Below are 19,892 nucleotides of genomic sequence, written 5' to 3'. Positions count from 1 at the left end.
GTTGCACGTTCTTCCTTATTTTTGCATAATGTAGCTAATTTACCATTTGGAAAGGACAGCAGTAAGGGGTCCATAAAAAAATAAATAACAGTGTTTTATATAATCTTATCAAAGCGTTTTCCAAACCCGAGTCATCGTAGTAGCCTACTATCACCTGACAGCCTCAAACCATGTCCAGCAGCTACAGTATAGTGGTGACATTTATGCTATGAAATGAACACGCAAGATGTTTGAATGAGTTTGACCTACACCAGATTTGTGAGAGGACTATAAAAGGTATCTTAGGAGGTGACTTTATAGTTGCAACATTTCATTTTCCCTCTGCAAACTCTCGTTTTCTCATGTCCTCCATGCAACTCTATGGATACAGACGACCACTTAGCGCAGAAGCTAATCCGTAGCCAGCCATCACATCATTTCCCAGACACCAGCAGAACAGTGTAACCGCAGATGGAATCAGGTAATTGAGGATTTGGGGGAGCAGCTGCAAAGACAAAAACCAATGTTAGCGCAACTGATACAAAGTCCAGGTTGTAAAATACAGTAGCTAAACAAAATTTGTAATTACTTATAGCACTCAGACTATGACTTGGCAAATAAGCTAACTCAGTGTTGTCACTTTAACTGTTGAGCGTCTGAAACCTGCCAAAGACTGTTTTAAGTATATTGGATTCTGTCTCAGAGTCTCAGAGATAAAAGTCTGGTTTCCTGACATCTTAACCTTTTCTTTGGCAAAGAGGGACTGTCATCAATCTGCTGTTGTCCAAATCAGATTTTCAGCAAACGTAACCTCTTTCTACAAAGTCCCTTACAGATAGAGGAAGGATAAGCAGGGCCAGTCCTTGCCAAAGGTCCAGTCATCCTCAGGATGTGGTACTGTACAGCTCCTCTCTGTGGGCCAGGGGAACCTGCAGCAAAGCTTATAACTGGACCCCTACAGCACAATGATGTGCTGATGCAGGTCCCCCTGCTGAAGTGTCCCTCTTTTTTCTGATGCACGTTTCCTTGCTGTGGTCATAGGAGCTGCAGAGCTAAGCCAAGGCCAGCTGAAATAACACTAACAGAGTCAGAGAGGTGAGACCTGGAAGCAAGAAAGTTTCGATGTGAACAACAATCTGGTTCTAGTTCTTCTAATTCTTCCACAAGCCAATTATTTCTGTTACTATCTCAAGCCTTTTGAATGTGATAATGCTCCACACAGAGTTAAAAGGTTGAACAAAAATATTCAGGTTAGTCTATAAATATTTTATCTCTGGAATGATGAAAAACCTGCCACAGTAATAGTGCACATTTATATCTGAATAAAGAAAAACAAGTTGAACAAAGTACACATCTCCAGTAGTTACAGTCAAAGTACCCCTCTTCAAATATCAGTCCATTACAAAAGAAAGTAGTTCAGTGAGAACTTCACTTGAATAATTACTTACTGAATGATGCACTGACTGATTTGTAGAAGCTGTAGAATAGAGCTCTTGTAGACAATGATACAATCCCGAATTCACAATGAAAACAAAATACAAAAGCCATTGTCATTCTAGCATTTTCCTTTCTTTAATAATATGCAACAAGTTTCACAGCTCTAGGCTAGGCTCACAAAATGTTGTTTTGGCCTTGTGAACACAACATCTCAAGAACCCATCCAGAGAGTTTCTCATTTGGCAAAACAACCACTTTCTTTTTTCTTTTTTTTTCAAATTTGGTACATCCACTTGGACTCAAAGACAAACTGATTGGACTTGGTGGTCAGGAGTAAAAGGTCATGGTCATGGTGACCTTGGGGTATGGTAACCTTAGACACTTTTTAGCCATTACCCAAGACCTCACACAGCAGTTATGACAAAATTGCACATTAGTAGTACATTTAATTTGGTTTTTGGATAAACAGCAATTTATCTTGAAATTAGGAGGTGCGGCTATAGCAACTGAGCAGTACTTCTGGTTTATTCAATTTAATGAAATAGAAAGTCTATTCACAACTTATTCCACGCACCATAATATATTCTGTTACAACTAGGATCTGTATTTACCAAAGGTCTTTTAACTGAAGCTCTCCATAGTCAGTAAAAAACGGGCAGAAAAAAAAACATGGATGAAAAAGGGAAACAACCAAGGCAGTAAAAATTCACTGTGAATAAACAATGAAATACTCTCTTAAATGTATATCACATTTCCACCAATCTATCACAGGTTAGCTACAAGCATCTCAAAAGTGATGATCAAGGCTCTGAAGGTTACATTTTCTCTTCTACTGGGGTCAACACTGTGGAGAAAATTTGATCAGGAGAGTATGTAGTATTGATCGAGTCTTTGGAAGAAAGAGTCTCTGGCAAGGGCACAAGGAAGTGCACACATGCTCCCACAACCAGGAGTGCAACTGCTGCAAACATAATGAGGCCTCGCCTGAGGATCAGTTGGGTAAAAGAGAGACGACCTCCCCTCGCCTGTTGGACCGCATGTCCACCCTGTGTGTCGGTATTCCCATCATGGGTTTCAGTTCTCACAGATATGTAGCCGTCCACTGACTGGAAAGAAAACACTTTATTATTATTATTATTATATAATAAAGTGTAAAATTATATACGTATATTATATTATGTCCAATTACTTTATTTTATTGAGCCATACAGTATGGACAGCTAGCATGGTAACACTTTGAAATATTTGGCATCTTTAACTGAATCATGTTATAGAGACATATTGCATCAAAGCATTAATTGATACCAAAGTGAAACAAGATATGAAAACATATTTATTTGTATTCAGACTATCCAAACCTTTTTGAATAACTTGCCACTTACGTTGCAATTACTTCCTGTCTGGCCGTCTGTGTTGTCTGACAGAGCAGCTGCACTTAATAATGTCATGTGTATCTTTTTCTGAGATCGTTTCACAGCCTGCAAACAAGCAGAGATCAAAACTTAAGTGCCAATTTCAGCACCCATTTAACAAAGAGTTGCTGAAATTTGCCAGATTCGTCTCAGCGACTGGGTGGAGTTGTAGATATGAAACAGATTCTGTCATTGTAGCTGAACAGCCTTGGCCCTGCATGATCCTGATTGTTAGATTAACCGCCTACCTCCTCAGTTATCTTCTTCCAGTTTAGCTTGAAGATGACAATGATGTAGAAGGTGGATTGTAAGAAAACGCAAATGAGCAGTCCCAGCCAAAAACCTGCAGAGAGGACAAATTAGTCTGTCAAGGGCACAGCAGGCTTCACTTAATGACAAAGTGCTCTTACTACGTAGCCATGGACATGTTTTGAATGTTAATGAAAAATACAAAATATTAATTGAAGCACCTAACACCCCAAGCTTGGCAACAAACATCAAAGTTACACCCAGTGAAAGTCCTATGCCGTAGTATCCAATGAGATTAGCCACAGCTGGTATCTTCTGTTTGCCTGTGCCCAAGAAGATTCCATTGCAAACACACTAGGGTGGAGACAAAGATGTTTCACATTTGAAAGGAGCACCTTGCATAATTGTTCTGGAAGACTGAGTCAAGTTGGTAGACTCACCACAAGGGCATCAAAGAACTGACTGAAAACGTAAGCATTCATCAAGTGGGAGACCAGACCTATGATCTTCCTGTAATGACAACATTGTGATTGACATTTTGTTTAGTTGTACTCTCGCAACATTCATGGAGGTGGTGAAATGCGAGAGCAGCTGTGGAATCTCACTCATCAGAGGTGAAGATGTAGCCGATCACTGTTTTAGTAGAGGCAAGCACCAGACCTTCAACGATTGAGATGCTTCCTGTACAAGAGGAGCAAAAAGTTAAAAATGCTTACGAAACCAAACATCAAATGCTGATTTCTGAAAAAAGGCCACAAGATTTCTTATGTTGAATAAGATTTATTAAAATACAAACGATCGAGGAGAACAGAGGAATCATCACTGCATGCTGAACATATCAGAGGTGTGATGCAGCTTCAGTTCTTCCTGAGTCTGAAACAAATGCAGATGTGTGTGTGTCTCCTACACCTATCTTGTGTAGTCATAATTCACACTTCAGGTGCCAAAGTTACTGTAACTGAATCTCAAAGGGCTTTAAATGGCAAAAAAAAAAAAAAAAACTCCCGGGAATCCTTTTAACAGGGAAAAATTGGAGAAACCTCAGGGTGAGCAACAGACTCACTCACCTGCAAGAGTGAGCGATATTTTGCTGGTGAGGATCGCCCTAGCTGTGTCTCCTGCCCCAAGAGCGTTACCTACGCGAGCGCAGGCTGCAGCTTGAATTCCAAGAGGAAACTATGGAGAAATAAAATGAAGGTATGTTTAAAAAAAACTGTCATGCAAAAGAGGTCGCCCCTGGGAGAATACAGCAACAAAATCACATTCATAATTTGTGACAATTACGTACTGTATTTTTTTAATCCGTGTAATTACGAGGTGAATTGACTGTTTGTGAGAACAAAATGTTTTGATTTGCTGTCACTAAAAATTACCATGTAGGTTATGAATGCCACCATCATCGTAACATGTTGAGCTGCCAGATCATCTTCACTCAGCATCCCTGATTATTAAACACAAAGAAAATATCATGTGACTTCGGATTTGGTTTAATGACTTCAAAACTATGTTGAATAACATTGTTAAATTTACTTCTGTAAACATACAGCAAATATCTAAATTACCTGCAAAAAATCCCCCAAACTCAAAAATCCACCACTCAAAACAGGTCATCATGGTACTGGGGATGGCCAGTTTCATGTACGAGCCCCACTCTTGCAGTGATTCTACAGACCAGCCTGCAGGGGGAGAGAGAAACTCATTTATGTTGTCTGTAAAGATGGAGGCTGAGCAGTGTGTATCTAAGTGAAAGCATGAGTATGAAATCCCTCACCTCCCCATGTTTTCACATAGAGCTTCTTCCACCAGATGTAAGCAAACAGAAAAGCACAGATGTAAATCTGAGACAGACTGTTGGCTGCTGCAGATCCACTGCAAGACAGATACAGTGACGTCAGTCTGAGCAACAATTTGATTCCCATTTTAAATGGTCTTGACAACACCTACACCTACCTCACCCCCAGATCCAGCCAGTGAAGAAAGATGTAGTTTGTTAGCAAATTTGCAATGTTTGCTGCGGCAGCAGTGTACATTTGAGGCAAAATTATATCCTGAGTACACAGAGAGGCGATGAGATGGTAAGAAACACAATGATGCAACGAGTACCAATTAGTTAAACCTGTCCCTTCAGAAATGTAATTACCTTAATTAAGAGAGCATATTTACATTACAGACAATAAGAGACAGATTTGCACACAGTACATTAACACACCTGGTTCTGAAGATAAGACACCTGAAGCTGATGTAGGAACATTGCCTAGGAGACAAAGATTGATGAAAACAGTTGACACTGGGGTGTGAGGGCAAAGTGTGCGTCACCAATAATCTGTTTAATTTGCAGAAAAATGTGAAATAAAAGCTTCAACTCACTGGCACTGCAGGAAGAAAGTATGTAATATACATCTGGGCTATTCTGAAATCAAGAGACTGCATTCAGATCCAGTAAAAGGTATGGAAATGATGGTTTAACACAAAGTTCATCATCATCATCATCTGTCGTTTCTCTCCCATCAGAGATGTAAAGCTGATGTATGTGGACAACCTTGGATTCAGATTTAGTGCTGTTAGTTACCTGGCCACCTCGGGGTCCTGGCCCAGACATAAGAGGATGGCCTCGGCATTGAGGAGCAGACCACAGCAGGGGAGACAGAACAACAGCAGGATGATGGTTCCCTGCTGAATGATCACTCCCACCCTCAGCAGGTTCTTACCACCAAATGTCTGCATAACAGTGCAGCAACTGTGTTAATCATTATATCAAAGAGAGTAATGGACAGTTGAAATCAGGAGTTAGTGAAGTTTAAGCATATTTGCTTTGGACAAAAGACTTGCCAAACCTGAGCCACCAAAGTATTACATGCTAGTCCCAGACCACATCCCGTTGATGCAGTGGTGACGTTAATAGTCTGAAGGGAACATGAAACACTTAAATGAGTTTGTTGGACGTACACTTGAGAACTGAACAATATTTCTATGACTCATGAGGGTAAATGTACTGTAGGCTATATTGATTAAATCATCAGGTTTGCGGAAGAACCGTAAAAGCTATCTTGGGAAGCAGAGTTTATAGCTGTATTTTTTTGTTTTCATTCCACCGGCTCCCTCGACATTACATCTTCAGCTGTCAGTTTCTCATGTTAGCCTCCACACAACTCTGTGGAGCATACAGATGACAACTTACAACAGTAGCTAATCCGTAGCCAGCCATCACATCATTTCCCAGACGCCCACAGAACACTGTAACCACAAATGGAAGCAGGAAAGTGAGGATTCGGGAGAGCAGCTGCAAAGACAAACCAAAAGTATAGTTGATACAGAGGCCAGCTCACAGGGGATATACAGTATATAGTATAAGTTAGAGTTATCACAAGTTGTAATGAATTTGCATGGGTCTCTTTGCAGAAGAGCTACTACACAGTAATCGCTTTAGCAGCTTGTAACCAGTGCAGGAGGTAGCCAATTTCTAACAGCTGCCAGACTAAGTCTATTTTCCCTGTCAGTTCAAACAAGAACACTCTCGTCCAAATTCCAGTGTATAAATCATGTTATGAAGGACGCCCTTGATGCACACAATAACAGACAGTACATGGTGTTTAAGCAGTGCCAGTGCTTACCAGAGGCCCTGTCATCCTCAGGATGTGGTACAGCTCCTCTCTGTGGGCCAGGGGAACCTTGTTGCGCACCCACCTGCAGCAGAAAAACTTATCACTGGACCCCTCCATGTCTGCAGGATTGGATGCTAATGCAGGTTTCCCCAGGGAAGCCGCTGTCCTTTCACTCATGTATGTATCTTTGTCGTTCTCCAGGGAATGAATTCACCACTGGTTGAGTCAAGTATTTCAACATCCTTAAAGGTTACTGATTGACAAATTCCATCTCAGGTTTGACACTGGGCAAACTATGACCAAAAAAAAAAGAAAGAAAAGACATCTCATTGTGTAAGACAAAAATATAAATTATAAGTTAAATTGACAGTATTGTTATTAGTAACATGGTGCAGAGGTTTTTGCACCTATTAAGATAGGTGGATACCAAAGTTGTGCATAAGTTTAATTTAAAAAATAGTAATTAAATTTGAATTTAGCGTTTCACTACATTCACAGTGTGAATGATTATATGGCCTAGTGGGCACTGTGAATGGCATACTAAATAACCATACATGCCATCATGCTAATTCTGTGTTGTCAGATAAGATATGTGAGCAGACAGAAGGTGTGCAGCCATGATTATTCATGAACATCTTTTTATTCTTTAATGACTGCACAGGTTTTTCTTTGGAGCAGTAAAATCAGTCCAATCAGTCTTCATCATTTCAGAAAGACATGTTCATTATAGTGTTTGGGAAGATTAAACATGTCATATGGTTCAATGTCTAGAGAGTGGTAAAGGTTAATCGGTCCCTGCCCAGGCAACATCTAGAATGAGATGCAGCCCTCTGCTGGTATCTGGCAGAAAACCCATTCAGCTGCCCATCTGTGCAAGAGTGATAACATACATCATGGATAGAAAACATATTTTGTGGTGGGATGTGGTGCCTCGAATTTGTGTTGAAATAAAATGACAAACATGGTGTCAGTTGATATGCGTGAACGATTTTTTGTCAGGTATTCCTGAATAGCTCTCCCTATAATTCAGCACAAAACATGAGCGAATAAGTATAAGAGCCTCACTGATTGTTTCAGATATCATATCCACTCTGAGACTCTGAGTACGATGTTACACTTGGAGAGTACACACACACACACACACACACACACACACACACACACAATTGCTTTCATTATCGCCCACTTTGGAAAGTTGTATCGCCTCTCTTTCATTTCCAGACCTCTCTATTGAAAGTGAAATTGGTGATGTGAGTATGAGATTAAAAGTGCCCTAATTTTTCAACACCAGCATGCAGTTTCAGATGAATGTTAAATGCTATAATGTCTCACTGAGTCAGTCCTCACATTTATCATTGCATCACAGAAAAAAAACAAGTATAAACTCTCCAGAATCATAAAACAGACATCTAAAATCACTGGTACCTCTCAGTTGTGACTTTCATAACTTTACAGTCATGCAGTACAAAGGACAGCAGTTTGCATCACTAAGGACCCTTCACATCTGTTTCACTACTTGTTTCAGCCTCTACTGCCAGGCAGCCTTTTCAGGGCACTTCTAGCCAAAAAAAGGACCTATAAAAACTTTTATTCCCACCGCAGTGTGCATTTTAAACAAAGCAAAATAGACAGCACTTTTACATGTGCTTTTATTAGTACTATTGTATGTGATTGTATATGTCTCATGGGTTTGAATGTGGTTTTCATGTCTTTGTGGTGTTTTTAACTGAAGGCAAGGCAAGGCAAGGCATCTTTATTTATATAGTGCATTTCATACCAAGGCAACTCAATGTGCTTTACATAAAGACAAAACATTAAAAAAAGAAGCATAAAACAGAGAAAAAGCATAAAACATAAAAAAAGCATAAAACAGAATATAAACAAACAAACACTAAAAACAGAGTTAAAAGCAAGAGCAAATAAAAGTAAAATAAAATAAAATAGATGAAGTTTAAAGTTCTTAAAAAGAGCTCAGCTATAAGCACGTGGAAAGAGAAATGTTTTTAACCTGGATTTAAAAGTGCTCACAGTTGGGGAAGGGAATTTTATGTCACTATGTGATAGACAATAAAGTTTTTTGAATTTTGAATCATGCCTAACTGTGACACCTCACATCTCAAAGAAAAAACACTATTTAGATTCTGCAAGTTTCAGGATCATATTGTGTGAAAATTAGAAAAAAAGGTAATTGGCTGTCCATCAGTTTCTGTCTTTCAGTCTGAACGCAATACATGATAGTATTGCTTGGGTAGTCATCAGACATACACTACTTTTAATGATACATTGTGATATCCTATTAGTCCACCATAAAGGATATGATAGTTCTCACTCCACTTTCAGACAGCACCACAAAAAGCCAAACTCATAGTATAGCGGACTATATAGGATGTAGTGACTGCACAAATGAGTCTTGTAATAGAGTGCAAACTGAACAGAAATTCTACCAACACCTCACTCAGAATATGCTTAGGTATGATCGGCTCACCAATCCCTGACACCCTGAGGATAATGAGGCAGACAGTGTAAATTAAAGACATATTACAAGTGCATAATGCACAATAAGACTGAATAAATAGTGTGTGAATCTAAGGAAACTGTTTGCACACAAAATTGGATCAAGGTAGCTCATGTACTATTCTTCTTGTACCACTGTATATTCAAAATCTATTTTAATGAGCCAGATTTTTTTTTTTTTCCAAGACAGGCATCAGAGGGAAGCAAAAGAGAAAACAGCTTGATAACACCTTGTTTGAAATCAAATAAGGTTTGGAGGATTAAACAGTGTGTGAATTCTGGTTGTAAATGCGTTTCTAATAAGAGGAAAGGATGAGCAAAATGTCGCATTTCTGGCGTGTCCTTTTAGAGGCTTTCAGTCTCACTTTGAGCTCCTCTTAATGTGACAACCCAAAGCCCTCTAGGCTTCATGTTGGCAAAATCAATCAGTCTGCTGGAATGAGTGCCACAGATACCATGTGCTGCAGTGCCAGTGATTTGTATCTGTCACTTATTATTTTCCCTAACCCTGCTCTTGCCTTTGTATTGCTAAATCCACTGGATGGCACCTCATATCTCTGCCTTATAAATCAGCGTCTGGGCAGTTATTTTCTGACAAACAAATAATTCAATAATTTGTTGATCCTTGAGATTGGGGAGTAGGTTGTTTTCTTAACCTACATAGTGTAAGTACTGTATATCACAACCATAGGTTAGTTTGGGATCTCAACATGAAAGTATCTAATAACTTTTGTCAAGTTCCAAAGTTAAACACATGTTCATCAGCTTGATAGTAAAGAGGTAACAGATTACAAAACTAGTACTTTGATGAGTTTTTTTGTTGAATAGGACACATTAGCATGTGTGGGGTTGTTCAGTAGATAATGGGGTCTGCGGCCACGCTACTGGCTCTGTGAGGCTGGTTTTAGCCATGGTGGTGCTTTGAGAAACGTGTTACTGTCAGCCTGCCAACATAATAAACATCAGAATTGAAATATACTCATGTTTAGCAGGTACTTTGATGTTCACAATCTTAGTTTAGCATGTTGGTAAATTTGGGTAATCAGTACTAAAGGCAAATTATATCTGAAGCTGATGTAAATATTTTGCATGTGACAAACCAACAACACAAATTAATTTTGACTTGTTGGAGCTGTAAGATTATTACAGCACATCCCGAGGGAGACATGGATGTGTGCTCCAAATATCCCAGTTCGTGTCACATCAACAGGGTTAGCCCTAGCTTCTAACCAAAGTTGTTCAAATGTCATGCTGCTTTACACAACTATAAAAAAAGAAAGACTTGAGGCCTTAAAGGGATAGTTCTAGTTTTTTTTTTTCACATGAAGTTAAATGCAGTTACAGCACAAGATGCCATGGGTCATGTGAGTGAATCAGAAAGCCACTTCAGCGGCTTCTACTGTTCAAATTCATAAGGGTTTTTGGGACTGTACGGACTGTATGACTCAAGGTCACAAGTCATGCAGAACACCAGCAGGTTTTGTGTCTAGGACAAGGACAACTTAGTGTCCTGTGGTGATGTGCTGTTTTACCAGTTCTCCTTTGGAAATTACTGCACATAAATACAATAATGAGCAATGTAAGATCCCATCTCAGAGTTTCTGACCTCTAGTAGTACTTTTTTAAAATACAGAACCTGTTTTGTTTATATTGTATCTTGCTCATATATGAGGACACACATCCTTCAAGCAATGGAAGTGAAGAAGACAGGTAGACAACGGCTAAAGCTTAAACATGGATGTACAGAATTTTGGTTTAACAGTCTTTAAGAAGTGCTGTAGGAAGAAGGAAATGCACACTCTCTATGAGGTCAAAGTAACCAAGTTAATGTGTTTCAGGTTTGTGTTTGCTTGTCTTCGGGCTATACATTAATTTTGTGGTTTGTACTTCTTGTGCAACATTTTGGATTTAATACCCTGAGGAGAAGAACACTGATCAATGTCCATAGTGAACAGTTTGAAGATATTTCTAAAATTGCATCTTTCATTCCATCATCATTCATGGAACTAAAATCCGTCAAATATTTATTTTAAATAATAAAGTTTAATTAAATTCCTTCATACCATGTTAATCTATCTGTTACACTAACACAAAATAAATAGAGAAAAGGGTCATGGTCTTACTGTTGATGTCTACACAGGACACTGTCACAATCTGTCCACTTACAAATTCAGTAAAGTTGTCTGAACCGCAGAGAGAGGACAAGTGTCTGTGCTTATCTTGGTTGAACATTATATGTGTGAGTCACAGCGTCTCATTTTAATCCTGTTTCTTCTGGAAAAAAACAAACAAAAAAACGGTATGTAAAAGAAACTGCACACACCTTCACTCCCTGTAGTTAACAGCTTGAGAAAAGGATCAAAGAGCCAAATCTCTTTGACAATTTATCCCACCGACAATGCATATTCATTGAATGAATTATAGCTCTGAGGAGGCACATATTGTTTATTCATTTGGTTCTCCTTCAATTATTCACTTTCTTTGTGTCTTTCACAATGCTGGAAGTAACACAGATCGTGTGTTAATGAGCTACTGGGTTGACAACACTCTGGTAGCTTAAATAAAAGATGCCTGTGTTTACCATCACAGATTTCAACTGAAATACCAAAACAGAGAATGACAAATGAAATATTTTTGGTAAAAACCAACAGTAGAGTCCTGTGTTTCATTTTGTGAGACATCTTACTTGTAGATACACAAGGGGGAAAACTGATGATTCTAGGAAAAGTCCCAAATCATAAAGAGCAGGCTCCAAACCATTTTTCCACAGTGCAGTCACACCATTGCGTTGACTTAAATATTGATGTCTCTGGTTAATGATGGCAGTCAGAGATGTGAGCTCTACTACGATGAGACACAGCCTGTCACGTCTTGTGCCACTGTGAGCAGTGATATGTGGTTCCAGCATCTGACCCTCGCTTCCTGGAGGCATTTTAGATAATTGCTTTCTCAAATCCAATCTACAGATTGTTGTTTTCCCCTGAAAGTATTCAAAGACAGCGGGTTTCCAAATTCTTTCTGGTTTCTTGTGACCCAGAACTGAATTCAGAGGCTGTGTTGCAGGCAAATGCAACAGCATCTAAGTGACTAAGCCTCTACCCAATCATGTGCCCTTATTCAGAGACCTATTTCTAACCTTGATGCAATGCATCCCTTTGGACATTTCCAAGACTTTGACCAAACAGCTAAATCATTTATTCAAGTGTCACCATGGTTACACACAACTGAGATCAAATGGTGAATTACATTAAGTCTCACATGCAATTGCAAAGCTGCAGTAAATACACATTCAAAGTTATTTTTAATGTGAAACTAATTCAAATGACCTCATACAGAATGAGATTGATTACAGTAGTCGTATAGCTACAACCAGGCCAGAGCTAAACACTAAAGTGTTTCCATGGCAGCTAGCCAGAAGTAGAAAAGTTTATCTCCGTTTCTCCTTGCTGACCCCAGGCATGTGCTTTGGGTATGAATGTGTGCAGCTGCCTTATTTACACTATCTGAGTCTTTTTCTTGTTGTCTGGAAACCAGGCTGCCTGGCTTCAATCTAACTCTGTATCGTTGTCTCTCCGTCTCTGCTCTGCTTGATCTATTCAGATATTAATGCATTCCTCATCACAACCCGGTCATCCAGAAATCACCTGCCAGATCACAGGACAAATTAAACCCCAGTCTGCTGATTCACTGGTGGTGGTAGTGCTGCTGCTGAACAGAGCTGAAAGTCAGGATAAGTGTGAAGTTGCTGCTAGGTAACTGATTTGTTCTGTGCAAAGAGCATCAACTGTGTGATCTAAGCTGCTATACGCAAGCATTATCTTATACAGGTTGAACAGCCTAACCCTAACCTTAACCCTCCATATGGTAAACCGGCTCAATGCAAAGAGGCTAACCCTGTCCAATGCAGCATGCCCTATGAGCAAAGTGTTATCAGTGATCCTATATTGTTAAGTTACACTGCACCGTGCTCCTCTTTACCCCCGCACCACGCTGAGGAAGCCTCCTGTTTGCTTACAGTAAAAGCATCATCTGAGTCCAACAAAGGCATTCATTGATTCACAAATTAGGTCCATGCAGCTCCAACAAGATTCGGATCTCATTACCAGAAAAAGCCAAGGATGCCGAGAAGCATTACAAAAATGTGATTGACAGTTGGGGGTACACCATTTCAATCCCCGGGATCAGCATAGGTGACACTGTCCCTGTTACTTGATTCATTTGCAGCAGAATTTTTTAGCTTACCTAGCATGGGCAACACATGAGCATTGTTACATTGAGACAAGTGTTTAAAATGATACTGATGATATTGTGTCTAGCTGAAGCTAATTTAAATTCAGGTTAAAACAACTACACTGATGATTCGCTACAACAGTGGATAAAACCAGCAGATCTGGAGCTGCATGTGTAGAAAACACCCAACTAATACTCCCTTTACTCTGAAAAACTGCCTCAGTTGGTGTGTCTTTTCATGAAGACCTGGTTGATTTGTGAAGAAGCAACGGTGCACTCTTACTAAAGAGTCTCAAAGGAAAATTACCTTGATTCAAAATATTGATCAGCATAGAGACCTATGGGAAAACAAAGACAGCTTCTTTTAACACAGATTTCTTCTGCACAAATGAGAAGGAAGGCAAATTAAGAGGATTGTCAGCCAGAGGCGAGTTTTCCTCACTTGAAACACAACAATTCACTGTGGTTGAGAAACAACAAACAAACAAACAAATCAAACCACCCTTTAGTTGAATCATCATCACCTTGCAGTACAGGAACTATATTTCCTTTCATAAGGGGACACTTTCTCGCCTGTGTCACCAACCATATGACTAATGCTGTTTAAATATGGCTTGCCGACAGCTTCAGCTCACAGCTACTGCTCATTATACCAGAAGCCTGGGGTAGGATAAAACACTTTATGGTGATCCAGGGTGGAGGTCATTGTCCTCGCAACCTTGACAGTGATGAAAGCAGTTTATCAATTTGATACCCATTGATTAGGCTACCCATATTTCCAGGATCTGTTCAGTGACCTGTGAAATGGAGCACATATTTCTGCAAAAGGTACAGGGTTAAAACAGCTCCAGGCTGCACAGATGAATTATCAGCAAGCATCTGACATATTGCACTGTGGTAACTCTTTGGGCTTTAGGCCTATATGATGAATATTAAAGCAGTTGGGAAAAGAATTATCTCACAAGATACAGCAGTATGGAACTTTTTCATCACAAGATTTTCATTATTTAGCTCAGGTATTATGAATCACTATACATTTCCATTTCCAGTTTTAGCCATGCTAGTGACTGTATGGTCTGTCACTTGTCCACCACCAAACCCGTTTTGTACAAACATTCATGGTCAGATTAATAATACTGACTAATATACACTAATTCTCAGACACTATAAACTCAGATGGCACACAGTGTAAACTTTGTACCTGCTATGGATCAGCAGGTGGTGACACAGCATTTCCATAAGCATGAGCTCAAAGCTTGACTGCACAGCCTTAGAACAACTAGCATGGCTGCAGACTGGTCTCCATGACCAAGACCACCAGTCAATAATCACCACCAAAGTCAAGAATAAAGTGTCGGTAAAACCAACAGCTTAATTTTAAAGCAGTCATGATCTGAGCCTGAAATCAATGACTGTATTCTACATGTATTGACACTGCAGCCTGTGGTGTAACACTGAGCAGTGAATGGATGACTAGTTTGATCCCAGCAATCAGTGCAGGATGGTGGCCATTCATCTGTTAAGGAGAATTGCTGCTCAGCCTACTACTACTTTAACAGCCGAAGTCGCAAATATTTAACTCAAACCAACTGGTTTGCAGGTCAAATTGTTGTGAATGGTGGAAAAAAAGGTAATACGCTTCATTGATTTCTTGACCTAAATGCAGGCACACATAAAGGCAGGTAGATGCACTGAGGCTATAAATGAACAAAACCTGGCTCACAGGCAGATGAAAAGATAAACAGAAGTCTAGACAGGCAGACAAGCAGAAAACTGAACATAGGGTTGAACTCAGGACGAAAAGACAGACAAACTGACAACAAGTGAAAGGAAAATTGGCACAAAAATACACAAGGGAGATCAGGGTGATTGGGAACAGGTGAAACACCTCAGGCCGTTGCTGGGCCCCCTGAAAGAATACTAAAGTGGGCCCCTGCCCCCTGACTTTTCCACTTTTTTTCTTAGACTACGTATGTATTTATCATGCTTTGTTTTGATGCTAATGCAGCATTACTATGAGTATTAGTCAGGGTCTTATGCAGAATAATTCAGTCATAAAGATTAGACTACTGGGGTTTTTTGTGGGCCCTACTGGGCACTGGGCCCCTGGAATTATCATCACCTTTCTCCCCTATACAACGGCCCTGCCTCAGGGCTGGACAAACAATAACAGCCGGAAAAACAAAGTAAATTAACCAAGAAACACAGAAGGTCTGCACTTTTAAAATCCAAATAAGAGGACATTAGAGTCTAGTCTGATGTGTTATGGTAAAACCCATGATCTTGAAGTAATAGCAGGTGCTCAAGCTTTCATTGCTGCCTATGAGGAGCATGTTGAGGGGAAAAGGAAGACAGTCCTGGAGAAAAACTAATTTAGTCAATTGTGAAATATCTTTATTTATGCAATAAATACGGACTGAGTCCAATAAACACAATAACATGTTCATCATCACAGGAGATCTGTACAAAACAATACACTTTGCAGCAGTGAAACCAGGTGTTTTTCCTCATTGGTCAAAAGGCCAGTGTCAAATACTCATAAGACCAAAATTAAGATCACAAAAACAAATAAAAACAATCATTTAAAAGTAAAAATTAACTGTCATACGATATTAATTAACATACAAAATCTTACTTTATAAGTCATGAGAATTGTTAATAAATGGCAAATTAGGCTGATACCCAATAGTTAAGTCATGATTTGGTGAATAGTAATCATTTGACAACATTAATTAGTACTTAATTAGAGGTTAGTCATTTGTATTGGAAGATAATAATTGTATAACATTTAAATCTCTCAATATATACAATGATTTTACATGATAATAACATATCCTACTGTTATTTATAATTAAAGACTATTTCCTTCTATTATCCAAGAATAAAACGAAAATAGATTAATCTCATTTACATGATTAGATGATGAATTTAAGGAAAAAAACTGATTAAAGGATCCATAGAGACACTTCCACACAGGGGTGATGCTCAGTTTAGTTATGAAATCTGTTGCATTTATAAAAATACCGGCAACTTAGGCCAATCTGATGTTCTATCAAGATGGCAACAAGAAAAGAGCTACTGTATAAGTGAAGGAGGGCTCATAGTTGGGGCACCAACAGCAGGAGCTTTAGTCACAGACTGCTGAACTGGCTGGTGCTTCAATAGGAACAGTGACTGTAGTGAACAGAGTGTAGTGATCTGTATTTGCATCTAAAGGTGTCAGTAAATATATGAACAGAAAATTGTGGTTTCAAAACTTATAACTAAGATTTTCATGCAATAGAGTGATTGGGTGAAGAGAGTCTTTGTTTGTTCTACTAAATTCTTGATACCACAGTAAGGGGATCCAGTGACTCATTGGCTCCATTGTTTGGTCGGCATGACTTTGTTCCACTTCCCTTGTTAAAGGAAAGTGCACTGCAAATCAATGCAAAGTTGTTGTGAATAATTTTTATTGTGATGAAACATTCCTCTCCTGACAGCTAGTGGTCTCTTCCAGGACAGGAATACTACCACACATACAGGTATGTATGGCATGATGTACCAGAGAAATTTTGGTGAGTATGAAAATGATGTGAATCATGTGCTGTGGCCTTCACAGTCCTGAACCTCCGTTTGAACCTGCATGTCAGACAGTGATCTCCACCAGTGCCATTAAAACAATACATGAATGAATGAATGTTTTGGAACAACAACATCCATCCCTCCACTGGAGTGGTAAGATCAATGTGGAAGCTGGTCTGGTGAGATGTGTTTTCCTTTTGGGTGAGAGTCTGATGGTAAAGCAAGAAGTAATGTCAGTTTGTATTAACTATGTCATCCTCCATTTACACTTGGAGAATATTATTATTATGAACTGTTGAAAAGCCTCAGTTATTTATCATGATTGAGGTACTGTTTTCTATTTTATTCAGCAGGTAGTGGTTGAATTTATGTTCATGAATAATAATTATTCACCACTTTATTACAAATAACTACTCTATTATTAGAGAGTGCCACAAACATGACAGCTGATCACTTAACCATATCAAATAATTAACATGCACGTCACCATTTAACCATTAGATCATTATTTGCCATTTACTAACATTGGTGTACTACATTGCTGGCCAGCTTAGATATTTCGCTCCTGCTGTCTCATCAGGGCAGCAAAATATCACTATGTGTTCTACACTCTAATGGAGTCACTTTGATTATTGATTGTACATCGATGGGAATGATTTTGTTGCATGGATAACAACGTTTCTGTATTAACAATTTTAATGGAAAAACAAAATTGAGTTAAGTATTTCAGTATTGTTTCTACAATATTATACAATTACCAAGAAATGCTAATCGGTGCACTACAATTACAGGGGTGGCACTACAGGGAGTCATACATACTTAGTAGTAATCAAATAGCTCATTACTGCACCACCTATGATGTGCAACGGGTGAGAAAAGGGGGGTCTCCCTCCTGGTGTGCACGTTCTACTCTGTTCAGTTAAACCAGGACATCCTAAGAACTCATAAGCCCTTTTTCTTTCATAGCAGGTATAAAAACCTCCACCCAGTAATCCTCTGACATAGTGCTTCAATCCACACCACAGAAATACACAGTCAGTTCCGAAAAGTAGTGAGCTGCAGTGAGAACACACAGGTATGTTAACACTGACCTCCCTTTGTTCACTGCTTCCTCTGCAGAGGACTTTACTCATCATGGTCACTGTCTTCATATTCACAGGAAATACACAACAAATACCAAGACACTCATTCACACTCATTCACACACACACACACACACACACACACACACACACACACACACACACACACACACACACACACACACACACACACACACACACACACACACACACACACACACACACACACACAGTATCCAAAACATGTCAAAGCAAAATATCAACTTGATAAAATGCACTTCATCATGATGTAACTGTAAAACTCAATACTTTGGTCAAAGAAATAAAAATAGTTTTGTATCTCTACACAACATCAAATACAATTTAAGGCAAAAATCAACCATTTAACAAGTCAAACAACAAAAAGGTTCAAAAACGTACATTGAAAATATTTCTATTTACAATATTTCCTTATAGAAAAATATGTTTGACTTGCACAGAGTTTTAAACATGGCCACAATAAGACTCAATTCAACCGAGTGCACAAGACAGCATCAGATTTAATCACAAATCTATTGGCTCCGGTGCAGCTGTAAATAAATGGATGCTATGGCATCCTGGTGGAGTTTCAACTGGCGTGGGGTCTAATGTACAATATCCTGCAAGCCACTGCAACTACTAAGCAATTACACTGACATTGCCAATAATGATAATTACACTGTCACTGTAATTATGTAGCTGAACAAGAGTTGCTCCCTTTTTAAAGCAGTGTCTGTCAATCTGTAAACATTTTATGGTCAAATCAACACTTCCCTACGAACTATTTGTGTTTAATCCTGTAGTAGTTACAGTAACCAACAGAAGGAGCCAGAGCACGATCTGCAGGAGAAACAGGAACTACAAGTACAAATACAAATATAACTCTTTTGAATCTTAAGCTAGTGCCGCAGCTAAATTGAAAACAATTGTGGCATAGTGCAAATGCGACCTTGGGAACCGAGTCATGCACAGCACAGCGCTTCAGTGGCTGTGGACCTGGTCTGAGGCGGCTGTCGAAAGGCATATTCTGCCTCACTTGTTGGTGAAGGAGGATGGGTTGGGTGGGGATTGGCAGTCTCAACGCGAGGGAGACATCTACAGTAACAGTAAGAATGAGATGGGAGGTCGGCCGATTTGGGCTCCAGATCGCAGAGCTCATGTACAGATTGAACCTAAATGTCACAGTGCTTCTCTGTCCACAAGCCCACGCAGGATGGGTTGTGTTGAGTATTTACACCGATGCAGGAGTCAGACAACATGACCACCTGTCAGCACAGCGGTCTGAATGGGATGAGAGTGTGGCGCAGCATCTTGTAATCTGCTGCTTGAGTGTCAGCATGTTCAAAGTCACCTCAGGCGCCATATTTTTCATCCTCTGAAACATGTGTGTGCATGAATATGTGTGTATATTTACCATCTCGAGTATGTTCTTCTGATTTTACAATTAGACACAATTTGAGCTTGACACGGCCATCCCCAAAAATCACCGACATCCCCGGCATCTTCTTCACATTTCAGGCGACTGGAGACTAAGTGACATTATCCACGGGCAGGTCCGGAAAAAGGGCCGAACGGGTGTCAAAGTGTAGAGGGCCAAGCGCAGAGGTAAAGCTGAGCTGTGAGCAATACCAGCAAAGGATCCAATGTACAGGTTCAGTAGGTAGAGATGACACTGTCAAATGAGAGAGGGAAATTAGGCAAGTTTCTCACACTCGGGGAAAAGTCGACGGGTTGATGAGTGTTTGCACACTCTCTGTCAGCGTATTTGCTCCAACATATCTCATGGTGATACAGCTCCAATCTCC

The 19,892-nt window shown here is 39.5% G+C and overlaps 2 protein-coding genes across 3 annotated transcripts in view; both read right to left on the bottom strand.

Annotated features, from left to right (window-relative positions):
- Positions 1-2,048: 2,048 nt before the first annotated feature.
- LOC146976390 (multidrug and toxin extrusion protein 1-like) lies at positions 2,049-6,885 on the bottom strand. Its single transcript, XM_085796143.1, has 17 exons — positions 6,689-6,885; positions 6,256-6,357; positions 5,912-5,980; positions 5,647-5,795; positions 5,445-5,487; positions 5,287-5,331; positions 5,028-5,125; positions 4,849-4,946; positions 4,640-4,753; positions 4,451-4,518; positions 4,145-4,253; positions 3,683-3,758; positions 3,518-3,587; positions 3,299-3,431; positions 3,077-3,171; positions 2,799-2,894; positions 2,049-2,522 (listed from the first exon to the last, which is right to left on the bottom strand). The coding sequence occupies exons 1-17, from the start codon at positions 6,854-6,856 to the stop codon at positions 2,232-2,234; spliced, it is 1,824 nt and encodes a 607-aa protein (XP_085652269.1). The 5' UTR covers positions 6,857-6,885; the 3' UTR covers positions 2,049-2,231.
- An 11,359-nt stretch (positions 6,886-18,244) lies between these two features.
- Positions 18,245-19,892, bottom strand: part of pitpnm3 (PITPNM family member 3) — a 90,298-nt gene continuing 88,650 nt past the window's right edge. Inside the window, exon 20 of one of the 2 annotated variants that reach the window (XM_085796142.1) lies at positions 18,245-19,759. The gene's annotated coding sequence lies outside the window, so the exon portion shown is untranslated. The remainder of the gene's footprint in view (positions 19,760-19,892) is intronic. The other variant, XM_085796140.1, reaches the window with a different exon arrangement.

Source organism: Trachurus japonicus, chromosome 13 (genome assembly GCF_045865225.1).
Source record: "Trachurus japonicus isolate A0001 chromosome 13, Traja_1.0".
NCBI lineage: Eukaryota > Metazoa > Chordata > Actinopteri > Carangiformes > Carangidae > Trachurus > Trachurus japonicus.
This window is presented reverse-complemented; position numbering and strand designations above follow the sequence as displayed.

Coding starts and splice junctions, on each gene's coding strand:
- LOC146976390 (XM_085796143.1), bottom strand. CDS start 6,856: ATGAGTGAAAGGACAGCGGCTTCCCTGGGGAAACCTGCATTAGCATCC. Junction 4,947..5,027: donor TGGCTGGATCTGGGGGTGAG/GTAGGTGTAGGT, acceptor TCTGTCTTGCAG/TGGATCTGCAGCAGCCAACA. Junction 4,519..4,639: donor GTTTGGGGGATTTTTTGCAG/GTAATTTAGATA, acceptor TTTAATAATCAG/GGATGCTGAGTGAAGATGAT.